The sequence below is a fragment of the Nannospalax galili genome, unplaced genomic scaffold (assembly GCF_000622305.1).
Source record: "Nannospalax galili isolate Female #2095 unplaced genomic scaffold, S.galili_v1.0 scaffold781, whole genome shotgun sequence".
Lineage (NCBI taxonomy): Eukaryota > Metazoa > Chordata > Mammalia > Rodentia > Spalacidae > Nannospalax > Nannospalax galili.
The window spans coordinates 2399597-2427085 of record NW_008346898.1 but is presented as its reverse complement, the minus strand read 5'-3'; the positions used below and the strand labels follow the sequence as shown (position 1 = coordinate 2427085).

Below are 27489 nucleotides of genomic sequence, written 5' to 3'. Positions count from 1 at the left end.
ACAGAACAATTCAAACTTCCCCTCTCCCCCTTCCATGTTTCGAGCAGCATCAACTGGGGGGGGGGGGATAGGGGACTCAACTGTTCAATAAATATCAGTAAGGACTCCTGTTCAGGTAAGTTATACACAGTTTCTCTTAGTCTATGGATTTCAGATCCCTAGGAAGTCATATATTATGTATGGCAGTCTCTCAAACACAGTCAGCATCTTCAATAGCCAAGAGTGGTCAGGTTTTTAATAAATAGTTCGGGCTTTTCTTATCTCGGTACCCAGCTCATGAATAATGAGTATCGCGCCCCCACCCCCCTCCTGAAAGCCTGGGGGCCAGGCCTTCCTAGACTTCTGTCTTCTTCATTGGATTCATTTTTTCCTTCAAAATGTTTCGTGGCTGTCAGTTAGGTTCAAGACAGGTCACTGGGCTTCAGCTCCACGGTGCACCAAAGCAGACCCTGAGGTTCAATCGATCCTCTCCACTTTGCCCAGTATCCTGCCTTCATACATTGGGAGCACTGTCTCATCATCCCAGATCTCCTCGAACACTGCTCCACAGGCAAACTCATCACTTGCTTTTTTGAAGTAATACCTTAAAAGGAAAATCAGAAAGGCCTGTTCAAACTGCATCTTCTTGCACTGTTTTGAAGCAAGGCTGCCAACAGAGAAGCAAAGTGGGTATCTGGACACCTCAAACCAACGTGCACACCAGATGAACAGAGGAGAGTGGCTCACCCAGCCCAGGCCGCCTGGCCAGATGGACTAGACAGGTACATCATGGGGTAGAGAAGGCCAGGCTCTCCTGGGCAGCAGCCTGGCTCCCACTCCCACCTAGAACTGCTGCTGCCCACCTAACACAGACATGAAAAGCAGAGCTGTTCCTTTCCCTCTCCTTCTGAGGGGAGAGAATGGGAAGGGCAGATGTCTGGGTTTGTTTACCAATAGCAGGGGGTGGGGGGACCTTTCAGGGACCTGGGACTTAATGGAACTCAGCTCCAGAAGGGCCCCCTTAACCCATAGAAGCTGACTTGCTAGTTCATTAGTCCGGAGGCCACTTGACCTTCCCAAATTCAGGGCCCAAGTTGCAACACTCCCCGACAATCCTTGGTGTGAACAGACAGGAGGCATGCCAAAAGCAGGCTCACCTGTGTTGAGGAAGCATGGTATGTAACCCTCCCCTCTTGTTTGGGTATCCTGGCCTCTTCCTCCACCCTGCTTGGACTAAGGACTTCCCCTCCCACTTTTCACTGAAGGCCCCCCAGCTCATTCGTCCTTCTAAGGTTGCTTAATTGTACAGACACTAATGATGGCCTCTCTCAGGTCTTCTCAGGACAGTCACACTCAGAACTGCTGTCCTGGGCCAGGCCTTTGGGAGACTCCCTCACAGGGACTCAGCCTTCTCCTGAGCTGTCCCTTCTAGCCCATAAAGGCCACTCACAGGGGGAAAGGTGACCATCCCCTGGGACCAAGGGAGCCTCTAAAACAAAAGTGTCTTGGGGTTTAGGGATAAGGTTTGGTTTTTGTATTTTCTTTTGAAAAAATAAAAATTAAAAAAATAACTCCCCTGGGTTAAAGGTTGTATCCTTCCCTTTTGGGTGCAGGTGAGTTACAAACTAGTTCCGGAGGGCAGGCTAAGCGGGAGGCTGGGTGTAGTCAGGGTGTTCATCTATAGCATACTCAGATGGGCTGAGCTGACCATCCAGTGGCACAGCCATTCGGGGTGCTGCTGTACATAGAAGGGACCAAAATGCTTAAGGGAGCCTAAGAGGACAGGGGAAACAGAGTGGGGCCATAGGGCAGCAGGGGAGGAAAAAAGTCTTTTTTCCAAAGAGGCCCAAATGCCAATGCCACCCGCGGCCCCCAGCTCCAACCCCTCTAGTGTTTACCGAGCTGGGTTGTCAGAGCACCTCTGAGCAAACACTCATGACCTTTTCCATAATTGCAACCTCTTCCAGCAGGGAAAGAGGCCACATTCCCAAGGCCCCACCCCCAGGACTTCAAACGCACTGCCTTGCTCTCATTTCTCTAAGAACTGGGCTTTTCCACTGCAACAGGCTTCATGTGGCAAACTCTGCCTCCCCCTGACATCTGGCACCAAGAGCACCTGGCACGTCTGGAGGGTCTGTTTGCTTCCTGAATTCCTGCCATGTTGAGATTACTCAACTAGCCCAGGTCCCCGCTCCTCAGCCCCAATTTTTTTTTTTAAGTGAGGGCGGGGTCAGGGGTACAAACTAAGAAAAGGCCCTGCTTGATGGGAGGGAGACAAGACACAGTACTCTCCAACCCCACTGCTCCCCACAGTTCAACTAGGGCTGTACAGATAAGGGAGCTGGGAGGGCCTTCCCACAGCCTGATCCAATCAGGAAAAAATTTGAGAGAGGACCATTTGTGCAAGTCTTTGTGCATTAAAGGGGAGGCCAGAGCTTCAAAGCCAGGTTTATTAAATGTGCCTTAGGGAAAAAAAAAAAAAAAAAAAAAAAATAAAAGCCAGATTGGGCCGGAGAGGCCCCAACCCCCAAACACAGGACGTGCCATTAAAGGTGTGCGCCCCCCCCCCCTGCCAACAGTCATTATTTTAGGAAAAAAAAAAAAAAAAAAAAAAATCAGAGCCAGATGTGGCCGGAGTGGCCCATAGCCCCTACACAGTGTAGTGCCGCTTTCTCCGCTGAAGGTCACCTGCGGTTCCCCTCAAAGTCCAGCCGAGTCAAAGCCAAGATCAAAATGAATCCCTGGAGGGGCACACTTGTGTAATTAATTTCACCTGTGTCTTTCCAGATTCAAAGCAGCAGCAGCCAGGCCTGCTCCCCAGATCCTTTGATAAGTTTTCAGAATGCCTCTTCTCATGTATGACAGGAAATGATCTAGGCCTAGCTACACCCTGGCGACTCCCTCCCATCATCAGTCAACTGCAGGGTCTTGGCCTAGCCCCCCGAAAAAGGTGTCACCACTGGTCCCACCCAAAGAACTTCCTAATGGCTGGGCTGGTAAAATAACACAAGGCCTCTCAGGAAGGGGGGTGTCTTAGGGTGCTGATGGTAGAATGCCCATCTAGGAGCTAGGGTTGGCCTGGGAGGCTGAGTGACCTTCAGCCCCACCCAACCCATCCAGGCTTTGTGGGTGTATGTGGGCTGTGACTCTGCATAGAGCCCAGGACACACAACTGAGGGGACACTCCTTGGGTGCAAACCCCAAGAATGGAAACGTCCCCCCCTCGGGGTGTCCTGGACACTTTGTGTGCTTCACTTTGTTCTGGCTTGGTGTTCTGCACTGGAGACCTAACTGGAACGTAGAACCCACATAACATTTCCTTGGGATGGAGTCCACAGAGAAAGGAAAGGCGGCCTGAGTTCTGGATGGACTGATATGTAGCTATCACTTGCCTCTTAGTAAAGAAGTGACTAAGCAACAGGACCTGGCTTCCATCCTCCTCAACTCTTAGATCCTCTCAAGAGCCTGACAAGGTCAGTGTAGGCTTTCTCAAGGGCCCCTCCACTGCAAAGGAGGGAAGGAGGTCACGGGTTAAGCTCTTTCCCCAAGGCTCTGGTAGTGAAAGGGCTGTGAGACCTAGGCCCTACCCATAGGCCCAGCCCCAAATGTTCCTCCTACAGGTGACCTGTCAAATCAGGAAATTCACCACACAGAAGGGCCAAGTGGGGAGAACACTGGTGACTTTTCCCTAGTCAGGTCTCTGTCCTATTCTCTGAGCCTCCAACATGAAGACCTCTGAAGTGCTTTTGGGTTCTCCTTCATCAGTCCCCAACCCCAAGCATACACAAGAGGGCCCCCAATTCCAGGCAGAGCCTCTACCACACAGCCAAGCCCTACTCTCCTGGTAAAGGAAATGGCTGTGTCTTTTTCTCCTGGGTCTTGTTCACCTGGAGGAAAAGGCCTGGCCAAGTCTCCAGACCCACTCCCACCCAACAGCCCTACTATGGCTGCTATTGTGAGGTGAAGGGAGAGAGGAAACAGAGGGAGTCCAAATGCCCAGCTGCCTATGCAGGGCCAAGTACTCTGCAGAGGCCAGAATACCCTAGGCCCTGGCTCTGTGTTCTGAGCAAACTCTAGGGCAGAAAAAAAGTCACAGGACTCTTACCTATAATTTCCCTTTTTGCTGAGCTGCTCTTTAAAGTGGCCCAGGGTCAAGCTCTGAGCCTTCAGCATCCTCCTGTATGGAATTTCTTCGCCACAGAAAAAGTAAGTGACAACCAACTCACTGGCCTGAAGCACATGGACACCTGCCACTTTCTTTGGCTCTTTGTGACTGTAAAGACAGAATGCGACATGTTCAGCATCTTGAAGACACACACTTACATGAGCATACGTGTGTACACACTGATAAAGAGGCTGAGCTCTGTAAAGGAAGTCTGGGGCAGGACCCTCACATTACAGCAGCAGCCATTCCCCAACTGACATGATCTGCAGAACATTCAAGAAGGAATTACTTTCTTCTTGTTATACAAATTGATATCACATCCCTCAATGAGGGATGCCTTCAAAATGAGGCACATGGTGCTCTCCTCTGGTGAGCATAAATGAAGTGCTCACCAATGAAGACCAGAGAGGAGATGGCAGGGGAAACTGCCTGGGCACACCCTGATCAGGGACTGCTACAGAGGTCTTCACAGACCAGGGCACCTCACAGACAGCTCAAATGCGTAGGCCCACATCTTTCCCACAGAACCACCAACAGAAGAAGGGGGATAAGCATACTACTGTCTATTTTGTTTTTTAAGACAGGGTCTCATGAATCCCAGGCTGGCCCCAAACTTGCTGTATAGCCAAGGAGAACCTTGAACTTCTGATCTTCCTGCCTCTTCCTCCCAAGCACTGGAACTGCAGGTGTTCACCCCAATCCCCATTTATGTGGTGTTGGGATCTAAGCCAGAACTTCCCGAGTACTAGGTGAGCACTCTACCGAGCTCCGTCCTCAGCCCCACTGTCATTTTAACCCTCCTGTTTCGTCTGTTATAAAAGCTACTGGTACAGACAGCTGGTAGGCTTAAGGTCAACCAATTAAAAGAAGGAAAGGGCTCAGGAAAGTGGCTTATTCAGGACTTCAAACACTAATCACTATTCACATGAAGAAGCTAAGAAAGAAACTTTCTGTAATTAAACTGAGTCAGGGTTCAAAGTATCCTGAGCAAGTGTATATTCATGAAAAGAATCATGGCCTGGTTTGGGACACAAAGATAAGCCTTCCCAGAATCTGTGACAACAGAGAATCATCTCCCTGGTCAGGGGTGACACAGAGATGCTTCTAGTCCAGCTGACTTGAAAGTCCTAAGAGGGCAACATTTGTACAAGATTCAGTCCCTTTAGCCATCTGGTAGTGGCTTCATGCCCCTGCTTTTGAATCCTGTAAGCCCTGGAAAACGTGTTATGATGTAGCGATTCTCAGCAGACAGATTTCCCATGATCCTCACTGATGGCAACATTTGCATTTAATATTGCTCATCACTGACCTCATCATTAGTGTCAGAATGAAGGCTTTTTCAAATACCCAGAGTAGTTCCACATACACACAACTCCAGATAATGATATGCCCGGAAATGCATTAATGTCAGGCAGACACTCACTCTTCTGGAGCCAGGCTTGGGTTGGAGAAGGATGTGGCTCCTGCCTGACCTGTGGCTGAATGGCTCCTGTCCCTCTGCTGATTGGCCACGCAGCACCTGAGGACATAACAGGGTGGGGGATTTAAAAGTGTATTGTGACCCACGCAGGGCAGTCAGGAAGCAGAGGGAAAACCACTCTGGTCTCCCAAAGAGTCAAAGACTCAACTTCCCTTCCTGTAGACACCCAACCAAGGCCAAGTGTTAACAGATATTCTGGAACAGCCGTGAAATCTCCTGGCAGTCCCAGTGCCAGGAAAGGGCTCAAGACCCTTGATATTCCCCCAATCACAGCGACCCATACACTAATCAAATCCTCCTTAAATGAATGATGGCACTCATGACGAGGAATGGGATTTGTAAGGAATTACTGAATTATCCCCCTACTTATAGGCATGACTTACTTGCCTAGCAGACCCTGGTTGAACTCTGGCAGAGTGAACAAAGCCAAAGGAACAACTTCTAGAAGCTGAAAAGGAGACTCTTACTCAACTGGAAGCAAATTCCTCCTCCCCAGGGGAGTCAGAGTAAAGGGCCCTTCCCTCTCCACCTCCAAACCCATTCCTCCCGAGTCCCTGCCACTCACCGCTGCTTTTGGGGCTTTGACACCTCTGCCAGCCTTCTGCAGGCTTCTTCCAGCTGCGCCAAAGTGTTGGGTGGGGTCAGGGGAGGCACCGCAGGGTCTTGGGTAAATGGGTGGGCCCGGGGTGTCGAGCGGGGGTGTCCACTGCCTCCCCACAGATGGTGTCGGCTGACTCGTTCGCCCGGGGATGTGCGGGCAGACTCCAAGGGGTAAGTCTTTTTTGCACTTTGGGCACTGAACAAGACATGAGGAGAGGGTGAAGGAAACAGGGTTAGAAAAACTGGAAAATGTGACTTCAATAGAAACTTGTCTATTCTGCTCTGAAAGAGAAGAAAATAACTACCAGAACACAAACGGGGGTCACTGCCAAAGCATGACATTTTTGTGGTCTGCTCAGCCCAGTGTCTAACACTGAGGTGGCAAGGGTAGCCGCATTTGCACTCCACCGACTGCAGAAATAGCCAACCCCATACCGCCTCTGTGTCAGAGCCAGAGGGTGGTGTTTACCTATGAGGCTTGGGCTTGGTCTGCCGCTCGCTCTCCAGCATCCATTGCCAGACATCCTGTGACCGGTCTCCTTCCTCCCCAGGAAGCTGTGGGGCCCCTGCTCCATTGGATACCCCTCCTTCCCTGGCCGGCAGTGTCAGGCCCAGTTCCGTGCCTTTCACATTTCGTTTGGGCAAGGTACTACCTCTGCTGCCGCTGCAGGGAAGCAAGAACACCACCCAGCCCAGGCACTCCATTAAAACCCCAGGAGTCCTGGAATTAGTCTACCCAACAGGGTGCAGTGAGGGACGATCCATGCACCTGTCTGTCTCTCCCCACCCTGCAGTAACTTCTGTCCAAGCCCCTCCTGGAAGCTGGACCAGGGTCCCTGCTTTACACCTGCCCAGGGCTCTGGCTGGGAGAAAAGCTCCACCCCAGGGTGAGACATTCACTCACCCAAACTGCTCCCCTGGCAAGGGCTCTGGGGCCTTGGGGTGGCTCTTGCATTTTGAGTAGCAGTAATAGTCGGTGCCCCCAGGGCAGAGGCAGCGCACCCTCTGCGTTGCTTCTGCTTCGATCTCCTCCCTGGTCTTGGGGACGGCGTGGTGGTGGATGTAGTGGTGATGAACATGTTTCGTCATCTGCTTGCTCAGGAAGCCTTTGCCCCCAAGGAGTGGGCAGGTAGCCACAGGGGGCAGCTTGCCCCCCAGCGGGAGGACAGAGTGGTACTGCTGGTGGTGGTGGTGGTGGTCAGGGGAGCGGGAGCGTGGGCTATAGCGGCCCACACCAGGTGACTGGCAACCAGGGGTCTTGAGGACCCTGGACAGGTGGTCATCCAGAATGGTCTGCGGGTCATCTTCATAGCTGCCAGAGGGCAGGAGGGACAGGGGGTGTTGGATGGGTGCTCCATCCCGTGAGCTCAGTGCCAGTGCCTGCTCGGACCCCTCCTTTTCTTCATCCTGGAAGCAGAGGCCACATAGGGGAAGTGAATATGGAAGGCTCTTCACGCCCTGGGTTCACACGTGCAAAGCCCCCTACAACACGATGGACAGGACGCGGTGGCCTGGCCCTACCTCTCGGATCTGCTGCAGCCGCTCCTCCAAGCTGTGGCGGCTCTCCAGCTCCAGTTTCAGCTTCTCCAGCCTCGAGATGAGTTCAGCGGCAAAGGCAGCAGGTTCCACGGGCGTCATCTCCTTGGGCAGGCGGTGGGTTCTCTGAGGGTTCAGGAGGAAGGGGATGAGGCTCCGTTAGCAGGCCAGACAGGCTCTGGAGATGCCAGCTTAGCTGGAGCTCCCAGGGCCCAGCGACGTGTGTCCAGTCCCCATGTTTGGGTGGAGAGAGGATGGCAAGGCGGCCTGGGCTGCTCAGGATTTTATGCTCTGGCTCTGTGGCCTCATGGAGAGCCATGGTCCCCACCAGCATTTGCCTTGGGCAGGAGCAGTTGGTCGCACTCCGAGAGGCCCTGCTTGTTCTCTCTGTAGTACAACCAGCCCATCAGTAGCTACTCTGAAGTAGAAAATCTTCAAAGACTGTTGTCAAACATCAAAAAAAAAAAAAAAGAGGCAGCCCTCTGAGATGGGGAGGAGAGAAACCAACTCAAGGAATAAAAAGTCAAGTCTAAACAGAAGGGGAGTTGGAATTAAAAAAAAAATAAGATTGGAAAAGAGGCAGGGGGGAGGGAGGGGAGTGGGAGAAAGGTACCGGCCCCAGATCAGAGGAGAAGTGGTAATTTATTTCCTGGCCGCACACTGCGCACCTTTGAGGTGGTGTTGTCTCAACACCATCCTCCATCTCGCTCGTTTTTCTCCTCCCCTCCTCCCTATCTCTTTGTACAGAAAATGAAGAGAGCTGCTGCGGGCTAGTAGCAGAACACTGCTGAGCTTGGCTGCCTGAAGCTGATCTATCAAGGGAAAACGGAACATCTCCAAATCAAGTGCAGAATATAAAAAGGCGCCGGGAACGCCTGCCAAGAGCAGCGAAGGCGAGAAGCCCCGCCGCCCAGCTTTCTGTCCTTTTTCTGTCATCTCCCTCCCTTTCCCTCCCCACCTCTCCACTTACTCTACCTCTACCTCCACCTCCTCCTCCTCCTCCCCCTCCCTCTCGCTTTGCTTTTTTTTGGGGGGGGGGTGTAGAGAGAGCAGAAAACCAACTTGCCAATGCCGGCATCTCTCCCCAGCTGAAGAGCCAGCCTCACCAAGGCAACCACTTAGCAGAGGCATGATAGGGGAGGGAAAAGCCCCTATGTGGAAGGCAGTTCTCAAGAGCTCTGGCTCCATACACCCCAGCCCCATCAAAGCACCAACTGATGAAGAAAGTCCATTATGCACATCCCAGGACAAAACCATCTCACCCGCAGGCTTGTGGGTGATAGAACTTCTGTTAATATTTACACTCCCCTCCCACCCCATCTCCATCTAAATGTTTGTCATCTACATGTTATATGGGGAGGAGACCATGGAGGGTCCTCTGAAAGCAATCTTAACATGCTGATTTTAAGATAAGGTTAACTCTGCCATTCTGTGTCTTGAGCTTCCTGAAAGAGCTACAATCTGTGTGCTCAGGTGATGCAGGATCAGATGTGTTAACTCTCTGAATACAATATAACCAGAAGGACCAACTGGCTCTCCAACGCTGCTAGGAAGAAGACCTGACACCTGCTATGGACCGCGTGCTCTCTTCTTCTCCCTGCATCCTGGATATCAGGCTACTATAAAAAGAGCACAGCCCTGAAATGGGCATGTCGACAGAGTGGCGCTCTTGGGTATAGGGAGCTGTGTCCTGGCTGCTTTCAGGGACATGTGAATAATACCAAGGACGGTCCCAAGGAAGCCCTTCACTCTCCTGCTCCATCACAGAAGGAGGAGTCTCAAGAAAGCCTCACTTCCAGACACTCCATTCAAACTCACCTGAGCCAGCTCTGGAGTAGACGACTGCACAGCTGCCCTCTGGGGGCATTCAGACCCTAGCAGAAATGCTCAAGGAAACCAATCAATGGACTACTAGTAAGCAACTGAGCTGTGCAGAAGCAGAAAGTCCCACAGATGTGACTTTCTTAGAAAGGGGGCACAGATTCTCCTATGCTCATTCACACCAATGTTTAGGAGCTGCTCTTAGTCTGGACACAGAAGCACACAGACAAAACTCCCTGCTTGCAGGGAGCTTCCAGTCTAGCAGAATGCAGTGAGCCAATCCTGTTGTATCTGGTGTTACTCAGTTCAACACCACACCCCAAAGGACCACATACTTTCCCTAGTTCAACAATTTCTTCCTCTCCTTTACCCTAGAGGACCTCAGGGTAACTCTCTTTCCCACCCATCTCTCTTCTGGAGTCAGGACTGTCCAGTCTGTACTTACCGGGAAATGAGGTAGAGATACTTGGCCGTTGGCCTTCGCACTTCGGTGCATTTCTCTCTGGAGCTGTTTCTTACTCCCCATGCGGTAAGGAGGGATTCCATCTCTATGGGAAAAGACAAAATTCACAGGCTCACAGGGATGCTCTCAGGACATGAGCTGACTCACACACACACACTATCCTGAGATTCTGTCAATGAAAAGAGCTATGTGCTTCCATGGGAGTGGGTCACACATCTCCAGACACAATTACTGTCCCTAAGGAGAAGAATTCATCCAAGATCAAATTGCCAAGCCTACTTCACGTCCTGCCTGTCAGTCATCTGGAAACTTGGCTCCCTTTCAGCTACAGAAAAGGTGCTTAGCTCCCTTTCCAAGCACCAGCTTGGAAAGAGCTTACCTGCTCATTTCTTGGGCTATGGTCTCAGAATAGAGTGTCGCTTATTTTTGAGGAGATGATATCTGGGCTCCTGTGGCTTGTCTGTTATCAGTCCAAGTCAGAAAAACAATGCCAGGGTGAAAAGATTGTAGGGACAGGTGAGGAACCAAACTTACTGGCGTATCTACCTATTATTGAAGGCACCTATAAGTTCCAACAGCCAACCTCTAAATTATTTCTAATTTTCTTCTCTTCATAAATTGTTTTATAAATCACCTTATGGTGATTTCCGATGGTTTCAAACCCTGTCATCCCTCATGCAATGCATCAAAACATTCAAGTGTCTCTTGCATGCCAGACTTTACCTAGGTATCTTCCTTCTAAGGCAAGAGTGAAGGAGACAGGAGACAGGAGAGCACAGCTTTTCTTAGTAAGTTTATATTCTAATAAAGTGACACAGGCAGCATAAAATATAAGGAAGAACATATTTGAAGGCAGCTAAGTGCTGTGATAGAACATAAGGAAGAAAGCGGGGTCGGGGGGGTCCTGCTGTGGATGTGAGGGTACAATTTAAAATTGGGTTGGTGGTCAGTAAAGTCTGGGTGACCTTTGAGTGAAGGCCCAGAAAGACGGCAGGCCCATACAGCTTTTATTCTATTTAAAAGACAAAACATAGGCTGGTTGTAGTGGCACAGGAATTTAATCCCAGCTCTCTGGAGGCAGAGGCAGGCAGATCTTCTCTGTAAGTTCAAGGCTAGCCTTGTCTACATAGAGTTCCAGGCCAGTCGATGCTACATAGTGAGACTGTCTCAAGAAAACAAAAAACCCAACCAAAGATGCATATACATATAAAATAAGTAAATAAATAAAACAAACATGGGCCAGGTATGGTAGCACGCACCTTTGATCCCAGGCAGAACTCTGAGAGTTCCAGGCCAGTACCAGCTACATAGTGAGGCTGTCTCAAAAGTAAATAAATAAGTAAATAAGCAAGTGGAAGAATTTATTCTTTTAAAGCTTCTACTCCAGATAGAGTCACTAAAAACATGATTGGGAGTTGCTACCATTCAAAACCAAACCAGTGACTTTCCGTCTTAGAAGTAGTGGGATGAGCAAGGTGGGGCTCTCCCATAGATGCCCTTCCAGAGCCGCTTATTTGCAAAGCCTCACATGCTCCAATGATGAATCACTGTAAGGCTATAAATACTGAAACTGGGTGTTTGCCTATTTCCCTTTCCTTAGTATTTTGTTCATCATAGGGTGAAAGGAAAGAAAAAAAAAAACCTGACTCATCAGCAATAGATGACAATCAAGGGTTTAAAGATAAAGCCAGGCATGGTGGCACACACCTTTAGTCCCAGCATTCAGGAGGCAGAGGCCAAGGCCAGCCTGGTCTACATAGTGAGTTCCAGGCCAGCTGGGACTACAGGGAGACCCTGTCTCAAAAAGATCAAGGGGGGGGTGGGGCACGGAGAAGATACCAAGAAGGGTGTCAGGAGTAATGGTTGACTTGGGGCTCCCTATCTGGAATGCTCCCAGAATTTTAACTGCCTGTGTTTTCTGGAAGGCGGCTGGCCTAGGCCCCAAAACAAGGCTTGTGGGGAGGACAACAAAGATTCCATTAGGTCAAGGCGTGATTCAGACCTTGACCAGATAGTACAAGGAGGGTAACTGCATTGAGAGGCATCAAGAGGTGGAGAGAGCTCAGAATCTAAAGCAAGAATTTCCAAGTATGAGTCCTCCCCCAGAGAAAGCAGAAGGGACTAAGCTAAGCTGGTTGTCCAGAGCTGGCAAAAGATAAGTCCCTGACTCACCAAGGCCTGCACTTGACCAGGAAGGTAAAAGGTTAAGTTCAGCAACTTACTAAATCACCTAAAGCTGATTTTATCAAGGCTTGGTGCTTGGGATGGTTGTCTAGACATAACGGTACCTTGAACTCTTCAGCAGCAACCAAATCCCACCCAAGCAACCAATTCTAGCTTGAACCTACCAACTCCCAAAACCAAGTTTAGATGCTGGTTAAACACTAAACACATATCAGACTCAAGAGGAGTCTTAAGGAACCACATTTTTAAAAATGACCAGAAATGAGACTCAGGTTGGGAATATAGCTCAGGGGCAGAGTGCTTGCCTAGTACGCACGAGGCCCTGGATTCAATCCCCAGTATGCAAAGAAAGAGAAGAAAAACTTCACATATAATAACTTGTCTAACGTCCCAGTCAGTAGTGACTGGGTCCAGGATCCCAACCCAAGCCACTTCTGGACTCTGCAACAGGAGCCTTTAACTCAGCAGTCAGCCCTCAAGACCTAGCCTTTCTGACAGTCTGAATGTAGGGCACTGTTTCCTATGTTCAAAGAAGCCACTTGACACATTCTGGAAAGGACAAATGGGAAATGTGGAGAATGTTCTAGAAAGTCTTACTCCACCATTCACCATTTAGTACTCACTGGCTATAGAAATGCCAGGCAGGCGTGGGGTTCACACAGAATGGGTCTTATTTGGCGTGATCACCTCCTGCTGCCCCAGGTCTGCATGAACGCCCATGCCTCTCTCCTGACTGGTTCTTCTTTGGGGAATTTAATGGTGGAAGGAGCTGTTCCAACCCACTCCCTGATGATCTTGGAGAACAAGTCACCGCCCCCCCATTTCCAACACCCCTCTCATGGTACATGTAGCATCAGACTTCAAATGTCCTCGGTGGGCTGGCGAGATGGCCCAATGAGTAAAAGTGTGAGCTACACAAGAGTCCTGGATATGATCACCAGAACTCATAACTATGGAAGGCAAGAACCCTGACCTCCACACCAGCACTGTGGCACAAGCACCTACACACAATGACACAAAGTCTCAGGAGCCCTTCCCCATCCAGCCCTTTCAGGACTCTGCCATAAGTTCCTACCAGCAGCCTCTCATCTCTTTCCTCTCTGACAGAAACCAAGGGCAAGGCTTTTATATCTTTATGCTTTCTCCATATAAGGTAGAAATAAAGAGAACAGGGGGTGGGGTAGAGGGAAGCTAGGAAAGGTGACAGCCAGCACAATGGGCAAGAGGAACTCCCACAACATCCAGGCAGGTGAGGGATCCCACCACAGGAAAGGCAACTTGTGACCAGAGTCCAAAGGGGGAATTTTAGCTTGGAGAAGCCCAAGAGGCTGACAGCACCTTCTTGGAAATGTGGCTTTAATTCCCCCTAGCTAGGAATCTTCTTCCAAAATAGTCACTCATTCCAGAAAGGGGCCTCTTCTTTCTTCTATTTGGGCTCTAGAAGTTTATGGTCGGTATCCTGGCTCCTCTAACCGTGGGCTGAAGAATGAGTTTTGGTCCCTCTACAGTCTTCTTTAATTACAAACATTTCAGCTAAGGAGCCGCTGCTGGGCCCAGCTGTTTCTGGGGAGCACTGATTTTGAAGTGTGGACTCCACTTAGCTGTCATTTAAGCCAAGCCAATTAGCTTAGCCCTTTGACTCTGCTGTGCCCGAACTAACCTGAATGTCACTTTTCCCAGTGGCTTTGAACTAGCGAGCGCAGGCACACATGTACCCATGCGCATCTGCATTTGGCAGTCACTCTGAAGTGGCCTCTGATCACAGCCAACATCAAAAGTCTGGTTTGTAAAATAACGTAATATCTGAAGTTTGTTCAGGTACATTCCCTGGTGTCCAGAACAAACTCCCACATGTAAAATATAAGGAAATAAAAATAATAAATAAAATAGCTTATGCCAGCCCCTTGGAAAGGGAAGAGTCATCTTGTGCTGATTTGGGGACACATTGAGCAGAAGCAAGCTACATTCAAATGCAGCCAATCCTGATTACAGAGGCAGCTCCCCACAAAAAAAGACCGGATAGAAACCTGGTACCCTCAGCTTAGAGTTCTTAGGCTTGAGCGGCTGCCCCCAAGCTCCACTCTCCTAAACCTGCACCTTTCTCTGGATAGCCCCACATTCCTCCTGTCCCTAACACTCCCACATTTGGGTTTAGGATGTTGCTGGAAGTCTGGCAGTCAACTTTCAAAGAATTTTTTTTAAAGTCATTTCTTCCGAGAATGCAGTTTCAGAGTAACAAGCTCATAAAACAGCTTTCTCAGAGGCCTAAAAGAGGCTTGAATCCCCCAGCTGTTTTCAATGGGGATTTTTACTTAGTGGCAAAACAGAAGTCAGCAGAGGACTTTGGGAGAGGGCAATGGGTTCTGTGAAGCCCCTGCCTGCTCCACATACCCAGGCCATGCCATGCAGCTCCTTGGAAGAACAGAGGACTGGCCAGCCCTGCCCCACCTTCTACCCAAGCCTCTTGCAAAGGCCCAGGGGACTTAATTGGTTCTGTGGCAAATGAGACGATTGCTTCCCTGGGCTTGTGTCTAATGAACTCCAACCTTCTGGAGTCTATTGAAAGCTGCCTATGACCACCCCCCTTTCCCCCTCATCCCTGTCCCCTCCCAACTCCCAGCAGGGCAGCCCCAGCCCCTCAGCCCCTCACAGCCCACGCCAGCCATTGTGAGGAGGAGAAGCATCCAGGCCTCTTTTCATGCTTTATGGGGCGCTCCTATTCACTTGTTCAAGGAAATTTCAAAGGGGCCTGCTACCCTCTTATCCCCTCTAAGCTTCCCTGGATGAACAATGGACTGAAAGCGATTCAGCTTTGCTTTTCATCCCCCCACACACTTTATTTCTCACTTGGTGCTCTCATCTGCACGAGGCCCACAATTGGCAGAGCTCTGAAGAGGGGGTCTAATCCCAGCCCTGGGAATCCCGGGTGACCGCCCAACACAGGGCAGATCACACACATCCAGAGCCGGTTGGCCAGAAAGGGCTTCACATCACCCCAAGCTTTTAGTTCAAGCCAAGTCTACTCTGCAGGAAAGAGGGGATCACCCACTCCTGGGGGAGGGGGAGGTACCCCAGGCCTGGCAGCTGATGGCAGCTTGAGAACCACAGGAGCCTTCAAAAGTGTGAGCAAGCCCCATCACTGGACTCTGGGTTCTGGACATCCTTTGTTCCCCTAGCATGAGACAACTCCCAGGAGTTCTTGGAGGATTCCCGCCCCCCATGCCAACTGCCCCTCCAGTTGGTCTAAACATGCTTAGGTAGATATATTTTTGATGAGGGATCCAATAGATGCCCACTTGGTTGGGAGGCTGAGCCAATACCATAGACCCCAGGACTCCAAGCCTTACAAGTACTTTCTCTTGGCCTACTGGTTTAGTCATTCACTGTAGCATGGTACTATAACATGGCAGGGGGGGGGGGGCATAGCAGGCAAGGGACTGTATCTGGCCTGGGTCTGAGTTTTGCATTTGCTATAATGGCTAAGGACACACAAGGTTCCATCTCTGCTTGTCTGTGGAAGTTACCAGTAACTACCTACCTTGCTGATTGGATCCTCTGAGGATCAAATAGAAACAAGCATGAGACCACACCCAAGTTATCGCATCATGAACCCAGAATAACACCTTAGTGATGGGGACTAAAACCAAGCCAAGGACCAAGGAAACAAGCCAAACTATTCGCTAAGAAATCTAAACAGAAGCCTCACAGTCTTAAGTAAACTGCACTGGACTTCAGAGATTCTCTCAATGGCTTCATTCAATTCCAAGTTGTTCTTACTTTACACATGGCAATGAGGTTCCTGCACAATCCTATGTAACACGATAATCACTCTATTAGGAGGGAGTAATGCTTTATTAGCTGTCAAGAGCAGAGATGGCAGCAAAACAGGCCACACAGAAAAAACTATGTATGGGGGCAGTCGACCCCGGGACAGAGTCCTTTACAGCCTCTTACCCTAGGAGAGAATACTATCATATGGCATGAAAACTGATTTTGATATTAATTTTTGGGATTATCAAGAAACAAGCTATCCCTTGTTTATATACTATTTAGTAAAGACAGCAAAATGTGTTGGGAGAGCCAAGCATGGTGACACATGCCTTTAATTCCTGCACTTGGAAGACAGAGGCAGGCAGATTTCTTTGAGTTCCAGGCCAGCCAGGGCTACATAGTAAAACTCTGTCCCAGTGGATGGACTCACACTGAAGGACACTTAGGGACACAAATCAGACTCCATATGCAGTAAATTATAGATATAAGAGTACATTAAATTGGGGAGAGGCAGTTGGGGGAGGTGTGGCTCGGGGGGATCCAAATACCATCCAACTATATTGTATGAAAATTTTAAAAATTCAATAAAAAATTATCCTCAAAACAAAATGTTTGAAGGAATAGGTCCTTTAAAGAATGATGAATAGAGACCTCAGCCAACATGGAAACCCACTTCTCTGAAAACTTTCCTCCCTACCGTCATCAAAATGCCTTTCTTTCATAAAATTTTAACTTTTCACCTGAAGAATCTCTCATCCCTTCGCTAACAAGGGAATCTGAGGTAACACCATAAAAACTACAGGAAAACTAACAGTAACCAACAGAAAATCAAGTCAGCTCAACTTTCCCTTCAGTTGGGCCCATGTGGCCAGCCAGGCTACAGGACAGTGGCCAATAGAAACCAGACAGTTTCAAACACATGGTAAGAATAGATGGTCCAGTTTTAAGAAGCTAAAAAGAACAGAGTCTAAATAAGTATTCCAGCACTTACACCACTCAATGGGCTTGCCTTTCAAAGCCGTTCCCTTAGCAAGAAAAACTCTGACTCTAAAACATTTGCTGGAAAGCCTTCAAAGGCCATTTCTGAAATAGTGATTCTCAACTGAGAAACCTTTGGGGAATTTCACCTAAGCCTGAAGTTCACTTTGAGTTTTCTAAATCAAACCCCCAAAGGATGGCAGGAAACAGCTATCAAGACCAGCACAACACCTCACACCCCACTATGAGACAGACTCAAGGGTTGCTGCTATCCATGCAGAGACTCCCAATTTCACTTCAAGTGACCCAAAACTCAAAAGTATGACCTTGCCTGATGGTCTACTGATCTCACTGGACCCCTTCAAGGACTTGGGATTGCTTTAAAATAGGCTGAAGATCTGAGGTCAGACATGACAACAGAGAGCCCCTGGTCCTCAGAATCTGACAGAGTTGGGACCCCACCAGCATTTATAGAACTGAATGACAGTCATTGAAACACTTCCATGTGTACACTGTGCATACTGGCCTTTGGAGCCATCTGGCTTTCTGCTTCCCACCTTTAAGGAACTTTCCCAATAACATTCTGTGTTCTGCCTGCTGGGTCTGCAGCAAATATACTTGGGTTTCAGGACCAACCAAGCAATTTCCCCATAGGCAACCAAAGATGGTTTTAAAACTTCAAGAATCCATCCTGATGGATACTCATCTTACCTTTCTGAAATCTACTGTGGTTTTCTTCTGAGCGGGCACTACTCCAGCTTTCCCTTCAAGGCTTTCACTGAACCCTACCCAGCTCACCGTGCCTCTCTCCTTTACCAGCACCACGACCGTGTCATTTTCACCTCCTAGCAAACCAACGTCCAGTCACAGAAATGCTTCTGAAAAGCCTGGTGCAAAGACAATTCTGCCCAGAGCCCTGGTGAGACACACTCCCAGTCACATATGTGGAAGGGACACCAGATACTTACACACTGCTGTCTGTCATGGACATGGAATCATCAGTTAGTGCGTCACTGGATATCTCGCTGTCATTGGCGCTGGTGGCTGGCGCAAAGACGTAGCCGGAACCTACATGATAGGGGTTAACGGGGTCGCTCCTCTTAAAGGACCTATGGGCACAAGAGGAATGTGGTCAGGTTCTCACCAGAAACCTAGGTTACCAGGTAATCCTAGCATGAGGCAGTGCACAATGCCACGTCTGTTCCATGTCAACCTACTGCCCAGGTCCAGCTGCAAGTCCAGGCATAAAGCCACAAAAGTAAAGTTAGCCACTGACATCCCCCCAGGAGGAAGGAAGATTGGGTTCCCCTACCCCGAAAGGGAGATCGGTCCACAAGAGCAGGGTGGCAGAGGTCGCCCTGGGAATCCTTCTGAGTCCTAAAGTACTAAGAGTGCAAAAATCAGCACTGCTCTAGAACAGGAGACTGCGGGCTGAGAGCGGGAAGGCGGCGTGGGCCAGGTGTCTTCCTCTTCTCAGTCACCACATCCAAGCCTGATCAAAGAAGCCAACTTTGGAGCCCCAGAACACCTTAAGCATCCTAACTCCCTATCTGGAGTCTTCCAGCTTAGTCCAGAGATGAAAACATCTAGAAGCCTGAGGTGGCCTTCCCACTTTGACCTAGGCCCACAGTGAGCCAGACAGATGTGGCAGGCAATGTGTAAGCCCCCCCCCCCAGGTGGCCATGCACTGCACCTCTGCAGTGCCCTTCCCCCCAGCCTGGCTTTCCTTCCCTCAGGGCAGGCTGAGGCTCCAGGACTAAAATGAGCAGCACAGCTGTGTCAAAGGCAGGCCCAGGCCCCTCCTCCAAGGGTCTCCAGTCCTTTTGTCTCCGTGGCCTCTGGGTCCCCATTTCCCTCTCTTGATCTCCTCCCAGAACAACCAGAGTGCCTGTCTCCTGCTGGGCTGCATTCCTCATGTCACTAGCCAAGGACTTCAGATAGGGGGAGGGGAGACAGGTCGTCAGGCTGCAGGAAGGGTTGGTCCCTTCCAGGGGTAGGTCACCCTGATGCTGTGGCTGGCCTCATTCACCAAGCCCCTGGCATAGTCCACTAGGGTTCAGCTGGCAGCAGACATGAACTGGGGGAGAAAGCTTCAGAACAGAGAGCATATTCCAGCAGGCCTCAGCAGCTGCTCCTATAAAGATAGCTTTGGGGCTGGCAGGAGAGTGACCCAGGAAAGGTCACAGTCAGCCATCTGCTGGCACATGTGCCTGGCAGTATGCTGGGCTCTGGGCATTTGTAGCCCCCAGCTCTGGTCTCCTGGTACCTAGGAGGTATAATAGAAGGAGTTGTCTTGAGGGAGGTATATGTATGTCTGTATGTCACTGAAGGTCCACTGAATCATAGGCATCATCTGTGGCAGAGAGAATGTTGTGCTGTGCCCATTTTCCAGATAAAGCCTTTAGTGATCCCAAGTACACAGTATCCTGCTCTGGACTGTACAGCTGGAACGGGCAGGCCTGGAATAGATACGTCTGGCTCTATTCAGCCTCTTCTCTTTCTGCTTCCTAATGTAAGACATTTTAGAGAGTTCCAGAACAGGATATGATGTAGAGGTTTGGGGATGGCTCCCTGGGACAGAGAGGAGCCAGGTACATCATGAAAGATAAACAGAGATGATACCCAGGATAGAGGGTGGGGATAGGAAAGTAAAAATCCCTCCCTAGATGGGGGCAGTTCTAACTAGTTGGGCTAAAACTAGTTAGACTAGTAAGACTGGAGCAAGGGCCACAAAGCAGGCCTTTGGTACAAGGCCAGAGTCTATCCGAACAGGACAAGAACCAGGAGGATGGGGACTGCTCTATGGGGGATGCATCATGGGGGGTGGTCACAGCACATGGGGTCTAGGAGTGCCTCAGGGTTGGATGGACAGAGGAACAAGTGCAGGCAGAATTCTAACCCAGGCAGGAGCTGTTTGTTCCCTTTGGGGGAAGATCTCAATGGGGACAGTGGTTAGAAAAGGTGGGAGGGAAGGGAATTCCTCTATAAAGAGCTTCTGCTCTAACTGGACTCCTGAGTGTCTCACCTCAGGCCCTCCATTCAGAATGCTAACACAAATCATGTGTACCCATAGACAATGGTGTATGTGTGCATGTGTGGCACCTTGCTCCAGAGACAAAAGTGTTTTGTTTTTGCATCCCTGGCACCCAGAACAGGGCTGATACACAGTAGTGCTCATGTGAGAACTGCTGCTCCGTTATATTTATTTATTTATTTATTTATTTATTTATTTATTTATTTATTTATTTTTACATGTATGAGTGTTGTGCCTGCATGTATAAAAGTGAACCATGTGCATGCAATGCCCACGGAGGCCAGAAGAGGGCATCTGATCCCCAGGAACTGGAGTTAGGGACAGTTGTTAGATGCCATGTAGGTGCTGGGAACAAGCCCAGGTCCTCTGCAAGAGCAGCCAGTGCTCTTAACCGCTGAGCGGTCTCTCCAGGGAGACCTCATCATCTTGGATCTTTACAACTACCCAATGAGGTTCCCAAGGCCCAAGAGTCAACACATCAGAGACTCAGCCAGAGCAACTGGACTGTGGCTGGGATCATGGTTCTGTCCCACTGCACCAGTCTGGACTGGGTTGGTAAGGCAGCCTTAGAAATGTTACTCAGGCACAGAACTGTGTAGAAGATGCAAACCAGGAGTGCTGCCTGTGTGAACTGCCTTGTAGACTTCTGACAAGTGATTCTGTTGTTTTGTTTGTTTTTTTTGGGGGGGTTCTTTCTGAGACAGGGTCTCCCTGTAGCACTAGCTGACCTAGAACTATATAGACGAGGCTGGCCTTAAACTCAGATCTGCCTACCTCTGCCTCTGGATGCTGGGACTAAAGGCGTGTACCACCACGCCTGGCCTTGACAAGTGACTCTGAACTGCCCCCACCACTGGTCCCACCCTATCTGCTGAGGACAGGGAGATTTGCCACCTCCTAGGACTTTTTGTGACGATTTGACAAGATTGGTTAGACCATTCATGCCTCTTCCTCGTCCACATATGCTCAACCTGGGGTTCCAAGGCACCCAAGATGGCAGAGAGTGAGAACACAGCTGGTTTTTCTTAAAGAGAAGGCTGAGGGGTGACTGGCCACCCAGCCTCTTGGTCAACAAACTCACAAAGAGGATGATTTCCTGCTTACCATCACCTCCTAAGAATGAACAAGGTCACAGGTCAGAAGAAAGGTGTGCTGAATGGCCAGAAGAGCTCTTAGAGAGGGAGAGGACAGGAACAGCCCAAGCCTTTAAACAGCACCAAGTCCCCAGGTTGGGTGTGAGACTCCCCTTGAAAAAACAAGGAGTTCAGACCCATCTAGTATCATCATGACTTATCACAGCTGACGGCTGACGCCCTCCCCCCTCAGACTGTGTGCTCCCTGGAGGCTCACCCTGTCTTCACAAGCACATCTGCACCGCCAAAAACAGGGGTTGGCCTGTGGCAGGAGCTCCAAACAGAGCTGAGCCTCTTCAAAGACCTACATCCATCAAATGGGCTGCTGAGGAGGTTTTAAAGAGGCACAGCACAAAAATCAAAACAACCAAAGAGCCTTAAACAGCATTCAAACTCCTTCCCTCCCCTCAGTCTTGCTATCTTGGTGGTATTAACAGATCAGCAACATTCTCAGATGTAAGACTTAAGACTTCAGCCTCCAGAGGGAGAAAATGACTCAATAGAAATTCCTTCCTCTCCACCACCACCAAAAAAAAGACACCTAAGTCAAACCCCACGTGTGCGTGCACAGCCTTGCACTACGTTCACACACAGCTCCCAAAATAAACTCGTCTCCCTCCACTTCCAAAATAGAGGGCTACTGTGTGACTGGTAATTAAAAATGGAATATACAGCTCTTAACTCAGATGACTGCAGTAAAGTGCTTGGATTTTCCTACAATCATAACAAGACGGAGAAAAGAGGCAGGGTAGAGGGAGAGACAGAAACTCAGGTTTTAAGCATAGAACTTTCTCCAAAGTGCTATAATTTTAAGAAAATGGATTAGAACTGTTTTCTTGTGATTACTTTAAAAAAAAAAAAAAAAAAAAAGGAAAGAAACTGGAGCCTACTGCCGTAATTGTACCCAGATGCCTTCATCAGCCTGCTCCCAGTAGTACAGGGATCTTGCATTCCTACAAAGCCAGGAGGCCTGTGGTACATTCTGCATGGGGGCATGTACACATGGACCACTCTGCCAATTCGAGGTACAGGCAAAGGCTCCTGGGACACTGAGGGAAGGAAGGGTCTGTGGCTGGCTAGGTCTTACCTCTTATCTTGATGGGATGCCTCCCTCCCTCCCCCTCTGCTTCCCAGCCAGACAGCCAACAGAACCCATCCAACTGGACTGGGGCCCCTTCTAACAGTAGAACAACAAAAGAACTGTTTCTAAGGCTGTGCTGGACATGAGCCTCTGACACTTCATCCACAAGGTCAATACTCTCTCCAACGATCATTTTGCAAGGCAAGATCAAGGGATGGGTGGACAGTGAGGGTCAGTGCCTTCTGGAACCAAGCAAACTTTGACAAGTGTATCTTAGCCAGCTGAGCTGGCCAGAGCCTCATCCTCTAATTGCGACTACTGCTCCCAGCATATCTTTCCTATGGCATCATTTTCTTTGATAATTGTAGCCAAGCTTGATTCCAATGGCTTCGCACAAAAATGGGCCTCATCGGCCTGTTCTTTCAGAGAACAGGAAGCGCTCACAGCCAGCAAGGGCCATCTGCTGAGCCCCTGGGATTTTAAGAGCAGTGGCCAGAACAGAGGGTCCAAGGGAAGGCAAATGAACCCTGCCCAGGGCCAGGGCAGAAAGGAGCACATACAGGGAGCGCTCTGCACCCAACATTGTATCCTCCTTCCCAAAATAAGTGCTGGGCTGAGCGCTTGGGCCCAAGCCTGGTCTACACACACCTTGACACCCACAGGGGAGTGTGTTTGTGTGCTGGGGTTGGTACACGTGCTCACACCACCAGGTCATTCATTTATGCCCTTAGTTATTTATAGAGACCATCAAAAGCCCAGGCATCCCACTCAGCCACTTGTAAACCAAAGCCCTTCCCTCCAAGTATAATTTCTGCTCTTCCGTCCCAACTATTTATATTAAACCCGACACCAAATCAGTAAGGGCACAAACAAGTCGTTAAAAACGAGGCTCCTTTTGAATGCCCACGTAAACACAGGGCTTGGCAGGTTGGCCAGTGCCTTGGGCACCCAGTGGCCAAGATGGCTCTTAGCAGCTGAGGCAGACAGACCCTCCGCAGGCTCAGGCTCTGTTTCATTCATTTTACTGGCATAACTTACTCAGACATCCCCAAGGCCAGATAGTCTGTGGGATAAGTGAGTGGATAGACTCAAACCTAAGATTGAAAGGCTGGTCCCTGTGTTCAAAGAACTGGCTGAAGGCAGAGCTGAGAAATTCAGTGAGTAAAGAAAGCCGGGACAGGAAGGGGGTTACCCTAAAATCTTACCATGAAAAATGAGCTAAACCCCAGAGTTATTCTTTAAAAGGGATATGCTAACCTGGCTGTCCTTTTCATAAACCCAATTATTATCATTCATTATACTAATTATAACACTTAACATCTTTTCAAAACGTTTCCCTTTACAAAAGGCTTTCATGTTTATTATTTTGATCATAAGAGCAACCTTATGACATAGGCAGGAGAGAGAGTGCCCACCCATTTTACAGATTGGTACATGGGATTCAGAAATGTTTCAAGCCAGGTTGTGATGTGAATGGGTCTGGAATCCAGGCCTTTCAATAACACTGTACACAAACCTGGATACCTTGCATGTTAAAATGAAACAAGACTGTTTGGGTATGTCTGAAATTACCTTTGAAAATGCCCAGCTAAGACATACGAGCTTCATGTAAAGTGTTTCATTCCAACCTAACGGGAGAAATATACCTGATACAGCAGGGAGGCTCCAGAGGTCACTGAAAAGCAGCGCTCTGTACATTGGTGTTGACCACCATTTCCAGTCAAAGAGGCAACCCTGGAAGACAGGGCTCCTGTCCTAAACGTAACAATGTTTATACCCCAGGAGATGCCTCTGGAAGGAGGAGGCAGGCCAAAGCTGGGTCTGATGCCCACCCACAAGGAGAGGAATCTCAGCAGAGTCTTGCCTGGAGAGCACTTTCTTATTGACAGCATCCAAAACCACACTGTGCTATTTACAAAGGTGACACTCTGGGCCGACACTGAAGACACACAGAAGCCCCACTGTCAGAAGGCCCCTGGAGAAGCAGCCTTACCACAGGCCTTAAGGAGTCTCACCGATGGCTGCCAAGCTAAAGGGCAAGGAGGCCAGCACCCAAACATTTATCCAACATTTACCCAAATGGTCTTGCAATTGAGCAGGGCAACAGGGGCAGGTGCCAGTCACTGCCCGGCTTTGAAGGCCCGGAACGCTTCACGCGTACAGCCTAGCTTCACAAGGGCAGAGCCACTGAAACAACTTTCATGACATCCTATACTTTCCTGCAAAAGCCAAGCCAGTTCCACTTAGGTGTTGACCAGATGTCTGAGTATTGGCAAGTTCGCTCTGCTCCCAAAGCTGCAAGAGCACCCCCTGGTGGCTGGAAAACAAGCCCTGCCCCTTCTTGCTAGGAGTCAAAGCTCTGGATCATGCCCACAATCACGCAGGGCTCAGTTAGCTATGGCAACCCAAGAAAGAGGCCTCAAGAGAAGCTATCTTCCACATACCTGCTCCAGCAGCTGCTGGACACTGGAGGCCACGCCCGGGCAAAGAGAGGGAGCTCTCCAGAGGTCACTGCCACATCACATCCCCAGTCCCTAACACACACAGAAAATCCACATGGGCAGCATGAGAAGCCATGCAGATAGCAATCCAGTGTCATCCATCTCCTGCTCTGAATGCCACACGCAACAACCTAGAATTAGAAGTGCATTCTCTTTCTGGATATCTGGAGTGGGGAGAGGCAAAGCAGAAAAACGCATTCTAACAAGAGGTCTGAAGAATCTTAAGATTTGGCCATTCTATAATGGACTGTTTGTTTTTGAAGCCTTAAAAAGAGAAAGTACTCTGGAAGGCCTAGCCTTCCTGGGTCAAGACTCTTCTTCATTGGCACTAAACAACAAAATCACCAACTGAGGTCTGACCCCGAGGCTTGCAGGCATTTCAAATTTGGATGATTAGCCCAGCAGGCTCTTTCATTTGAGAAAGTCACAGGGCTTTCCCTGAGTTAGTTAGAAGTGTTTTTTTTTTTTTTTTGGCTGGGTAAATACCTAATTCTACAAAGACAACCACAAGCTCAGTTGTTAAGCGAATCGCTAGCTCTTATCTGAACATAAAAGTTCAAAAGATCCCACTTACCCCTCCATGGGTGCACACATTATTTCCTGCGCCTTCACCACAACTCAGCTGCCTCCCCAGCCACAGAAATTCTACTTTGTTGATTAGTGGTGGAATGACCCCTTCCAAAACTGGTACTTAGTGGGCCTGGTGACTCAGAGGCATCAAAAGCTGGTACATTCATATTCTTTCTCTTTCTTTCCCTCTCTCTCTCTCCCTCCCTCCCCAGTAGCCCAGGATAATAAGTAACCAAGTTAATAAAAACTGCTTGCCACTGTCTAGTTAACAGTGGAACACTACAGGTATTCAGCTGTGCCTGCATCACTCCCCTCACCCCAACAACAACAAAACACAAGATCAAAGGGTTCCTAGCCAGCAGTCCTAGCTCTCAACAGACCATCATCTTCGGCAGCCTATCCATCCACCCACCTAGCTTAACTAAAAACATCTGTAAAGTCTAACTCATCCTCCAAGCCCTATCCCCACTCTCCCCAGCCAAAGTCTTACCTGTATCCATTTTCAGCGGCTTCCGTGGATCTCACACTGGCTGTGGCCCGCAGAGTTTTGCTCGTTAAGCCAACCACAGTAGGTGAAAGTTTGCACTTGAAATCTACACAAGTCCACTCCTCTTCTTCATTCAAGGTGGGGAGGTAGCCACACAAGACCTTTAGGCTTCCCAGTCCCCCATTACTCATGTAAGCTGTGTTTTCTCCCCCACTCCTCACATACTCGAGGTATATGTCAGAAGTCAAAAACATCTGGTAGGCATTTTCCTCCATCACTGCCTGGATCTCAGTCTGTGCCTGGTCAAACATGATGGAGTCGATCTGCTGCTTCTTGATGCCATCTCGTATGTAGGTCTTGGTGGCAGGTTTCAGCTGCTTGGAGACGATGCTGTTGTTCTCAATGTACCTCTTATAGATGGCTTTGGCTACTCGCAAAGTTTTGGTATCCTTGAGGTTCATCTGCCTAAATCCATTACAGGCAAACCAGAAGTCCAAAGTATCCACACATTTCTCCCTCTCCAGGAAAGTCCGAAAGAGGTATGCACCGTCCTGGTCGCCCAACAAGGAGTGCAAGGACTTGGTCCACCTGGTCAGAGGGGAATCAGGGGACGCCCTCCCCTCAGGCTCTCCCAGCCCATCTTCATTCCGCCTGGCATTGGAGGAGACAGGCATGGGTTTGGCGGCCTGGCCCTTGCCCACACTGGGTTGGCAAGGTGGGGTCTCCCCTTCTTCTCCCGGAACCGGGGGCCGCGGAGCATCCTCGCGGAAGCTGCTACTGGGATCTGGGAGGCGCGTCACCAGCACAGCGCTACTCATGGTGAGGGAGCGCTTCTCACCGAGTTTGCCCCCCCCCTCCTTCTTCCAGTTCCTCACAGCAATCGGCTTGGTCTCTCTTAAGTCAGCAGGGGCTCATCTGAGCCTCCTCTCTGGAAAGAAAAGGAAGGGGGGAGGTGGGAGAGAGAAAAGGGTATTGATCTAATCAAAACCAGATCTGCCCAACATCAAAGCAAGAAAGTAAACAGGCTTTTCAACTCCTCAAATTCAAATCAAGCAACCCAGCTATCCGCGAGGCGCTCATCTCAAGTATCCGACGCTGTTTCTTCAAAGGCGAAATGTGAGCTCCCTGAACACTTTTTTTTTTTTGGGGGGGGGTGAGGTGGAAGCAAGGGCGGGGGCAGAGGGACGCGGGAGGTGAGACACAACCTGCCCCAAACCCACTCGGGGAAGTCCAGCCCCCCTCCCGCTACAACCTTAACTCCAAAGACGCTCACGCCAGCCGCCAGGCTGGGTGCAGGTGAAACCAATTTCAGTGAATTTCCCCACTCCACTCTGCACAGATAACTCTAGCTCAAGGAGTGCCCTTCCCCGGCATCTGGTTCCCATTCCCCCCACCCGCCCCCTCCCTCTGCATTCCCCCATCCCAAATGGTCTCAAAAATTTAGAGACCATCCTCCCCCGAAAGCAACCCGCCCAGCAGAGGCGGGAATGGGCTCTGGACTCCCGGCTTCGGCATACATCCCCACGTCCCAGATGCAAATGTTCCTTATACCCTGGACCAAGAATCTGGCTGAGTCTACTCCGTCTTCTCCGCTCCCCCAGACCAGAAACCAGTCCACTAAGTAAGAGACTTTGATCTTCAAACTTTGAGACCGAGAGCTCGAGCGCAGAGAAGCCTGGAGACCCGCCGCCTCTAGCCCCCCACCC

The 27489-nt window shown here is 49.7% G+C and overlaps 1 protein-coding gene across 7 annotated transcripts in view; it reads right to left on the bottom strand.

Moving 5' to 3' along the window:
• Positions 1–371: 371 nt before the first annotated feature.
• Positions 372–27489, bottom strand: part of Axin2 (axin 2) — a 29150-nt gene continuing 2032 nt past the window's right edge. For 5 of the 7 annotated variants that reach the window (XM_008843202.1, XM_029568383.1, XM_029568385.1 and 2 more), the window contains exons 2-11: positions 25787–26711; positions 17946–18086; positions 10027–10129; positions 7746–7886; positions 7129–7631; positions 6694–6888; positions 6190–6420; positions 5568–5663; positions 4085–4252; positions 372–583 (exon numbers count right to left, since the gene is read on the bottom strand). In XM_008843202.1, coding sequence (XP_008841424.1) covers positions 457–583; positions 4085–4252; positions 5568–5663; positions 6190–6420; positions 6694–6888; positions 7129–7631; positions 7746–7886; positions 10027–10129; positions 17946–18086; positions 25787–26601 — 2520 coding nt within the window. In that variant the 5' untranslated portion in view covers positions 26602–26711 and the 3' untranslated portion in view covers positions 372–456. The remainder of the gene's footprint in view (positions 584–4084; positions 4253–5567; positions 5664–6189; positions 6421–6693; positions 6889–7128; positions 7632–7745; positions 7887–10026; positions 10130–17945; positions 18087–25786; positions 26712–27489) is intronic. The other 2 variants (XM_029568386.1, XM_008843203.3) reach the window with 1 other exon arrangement.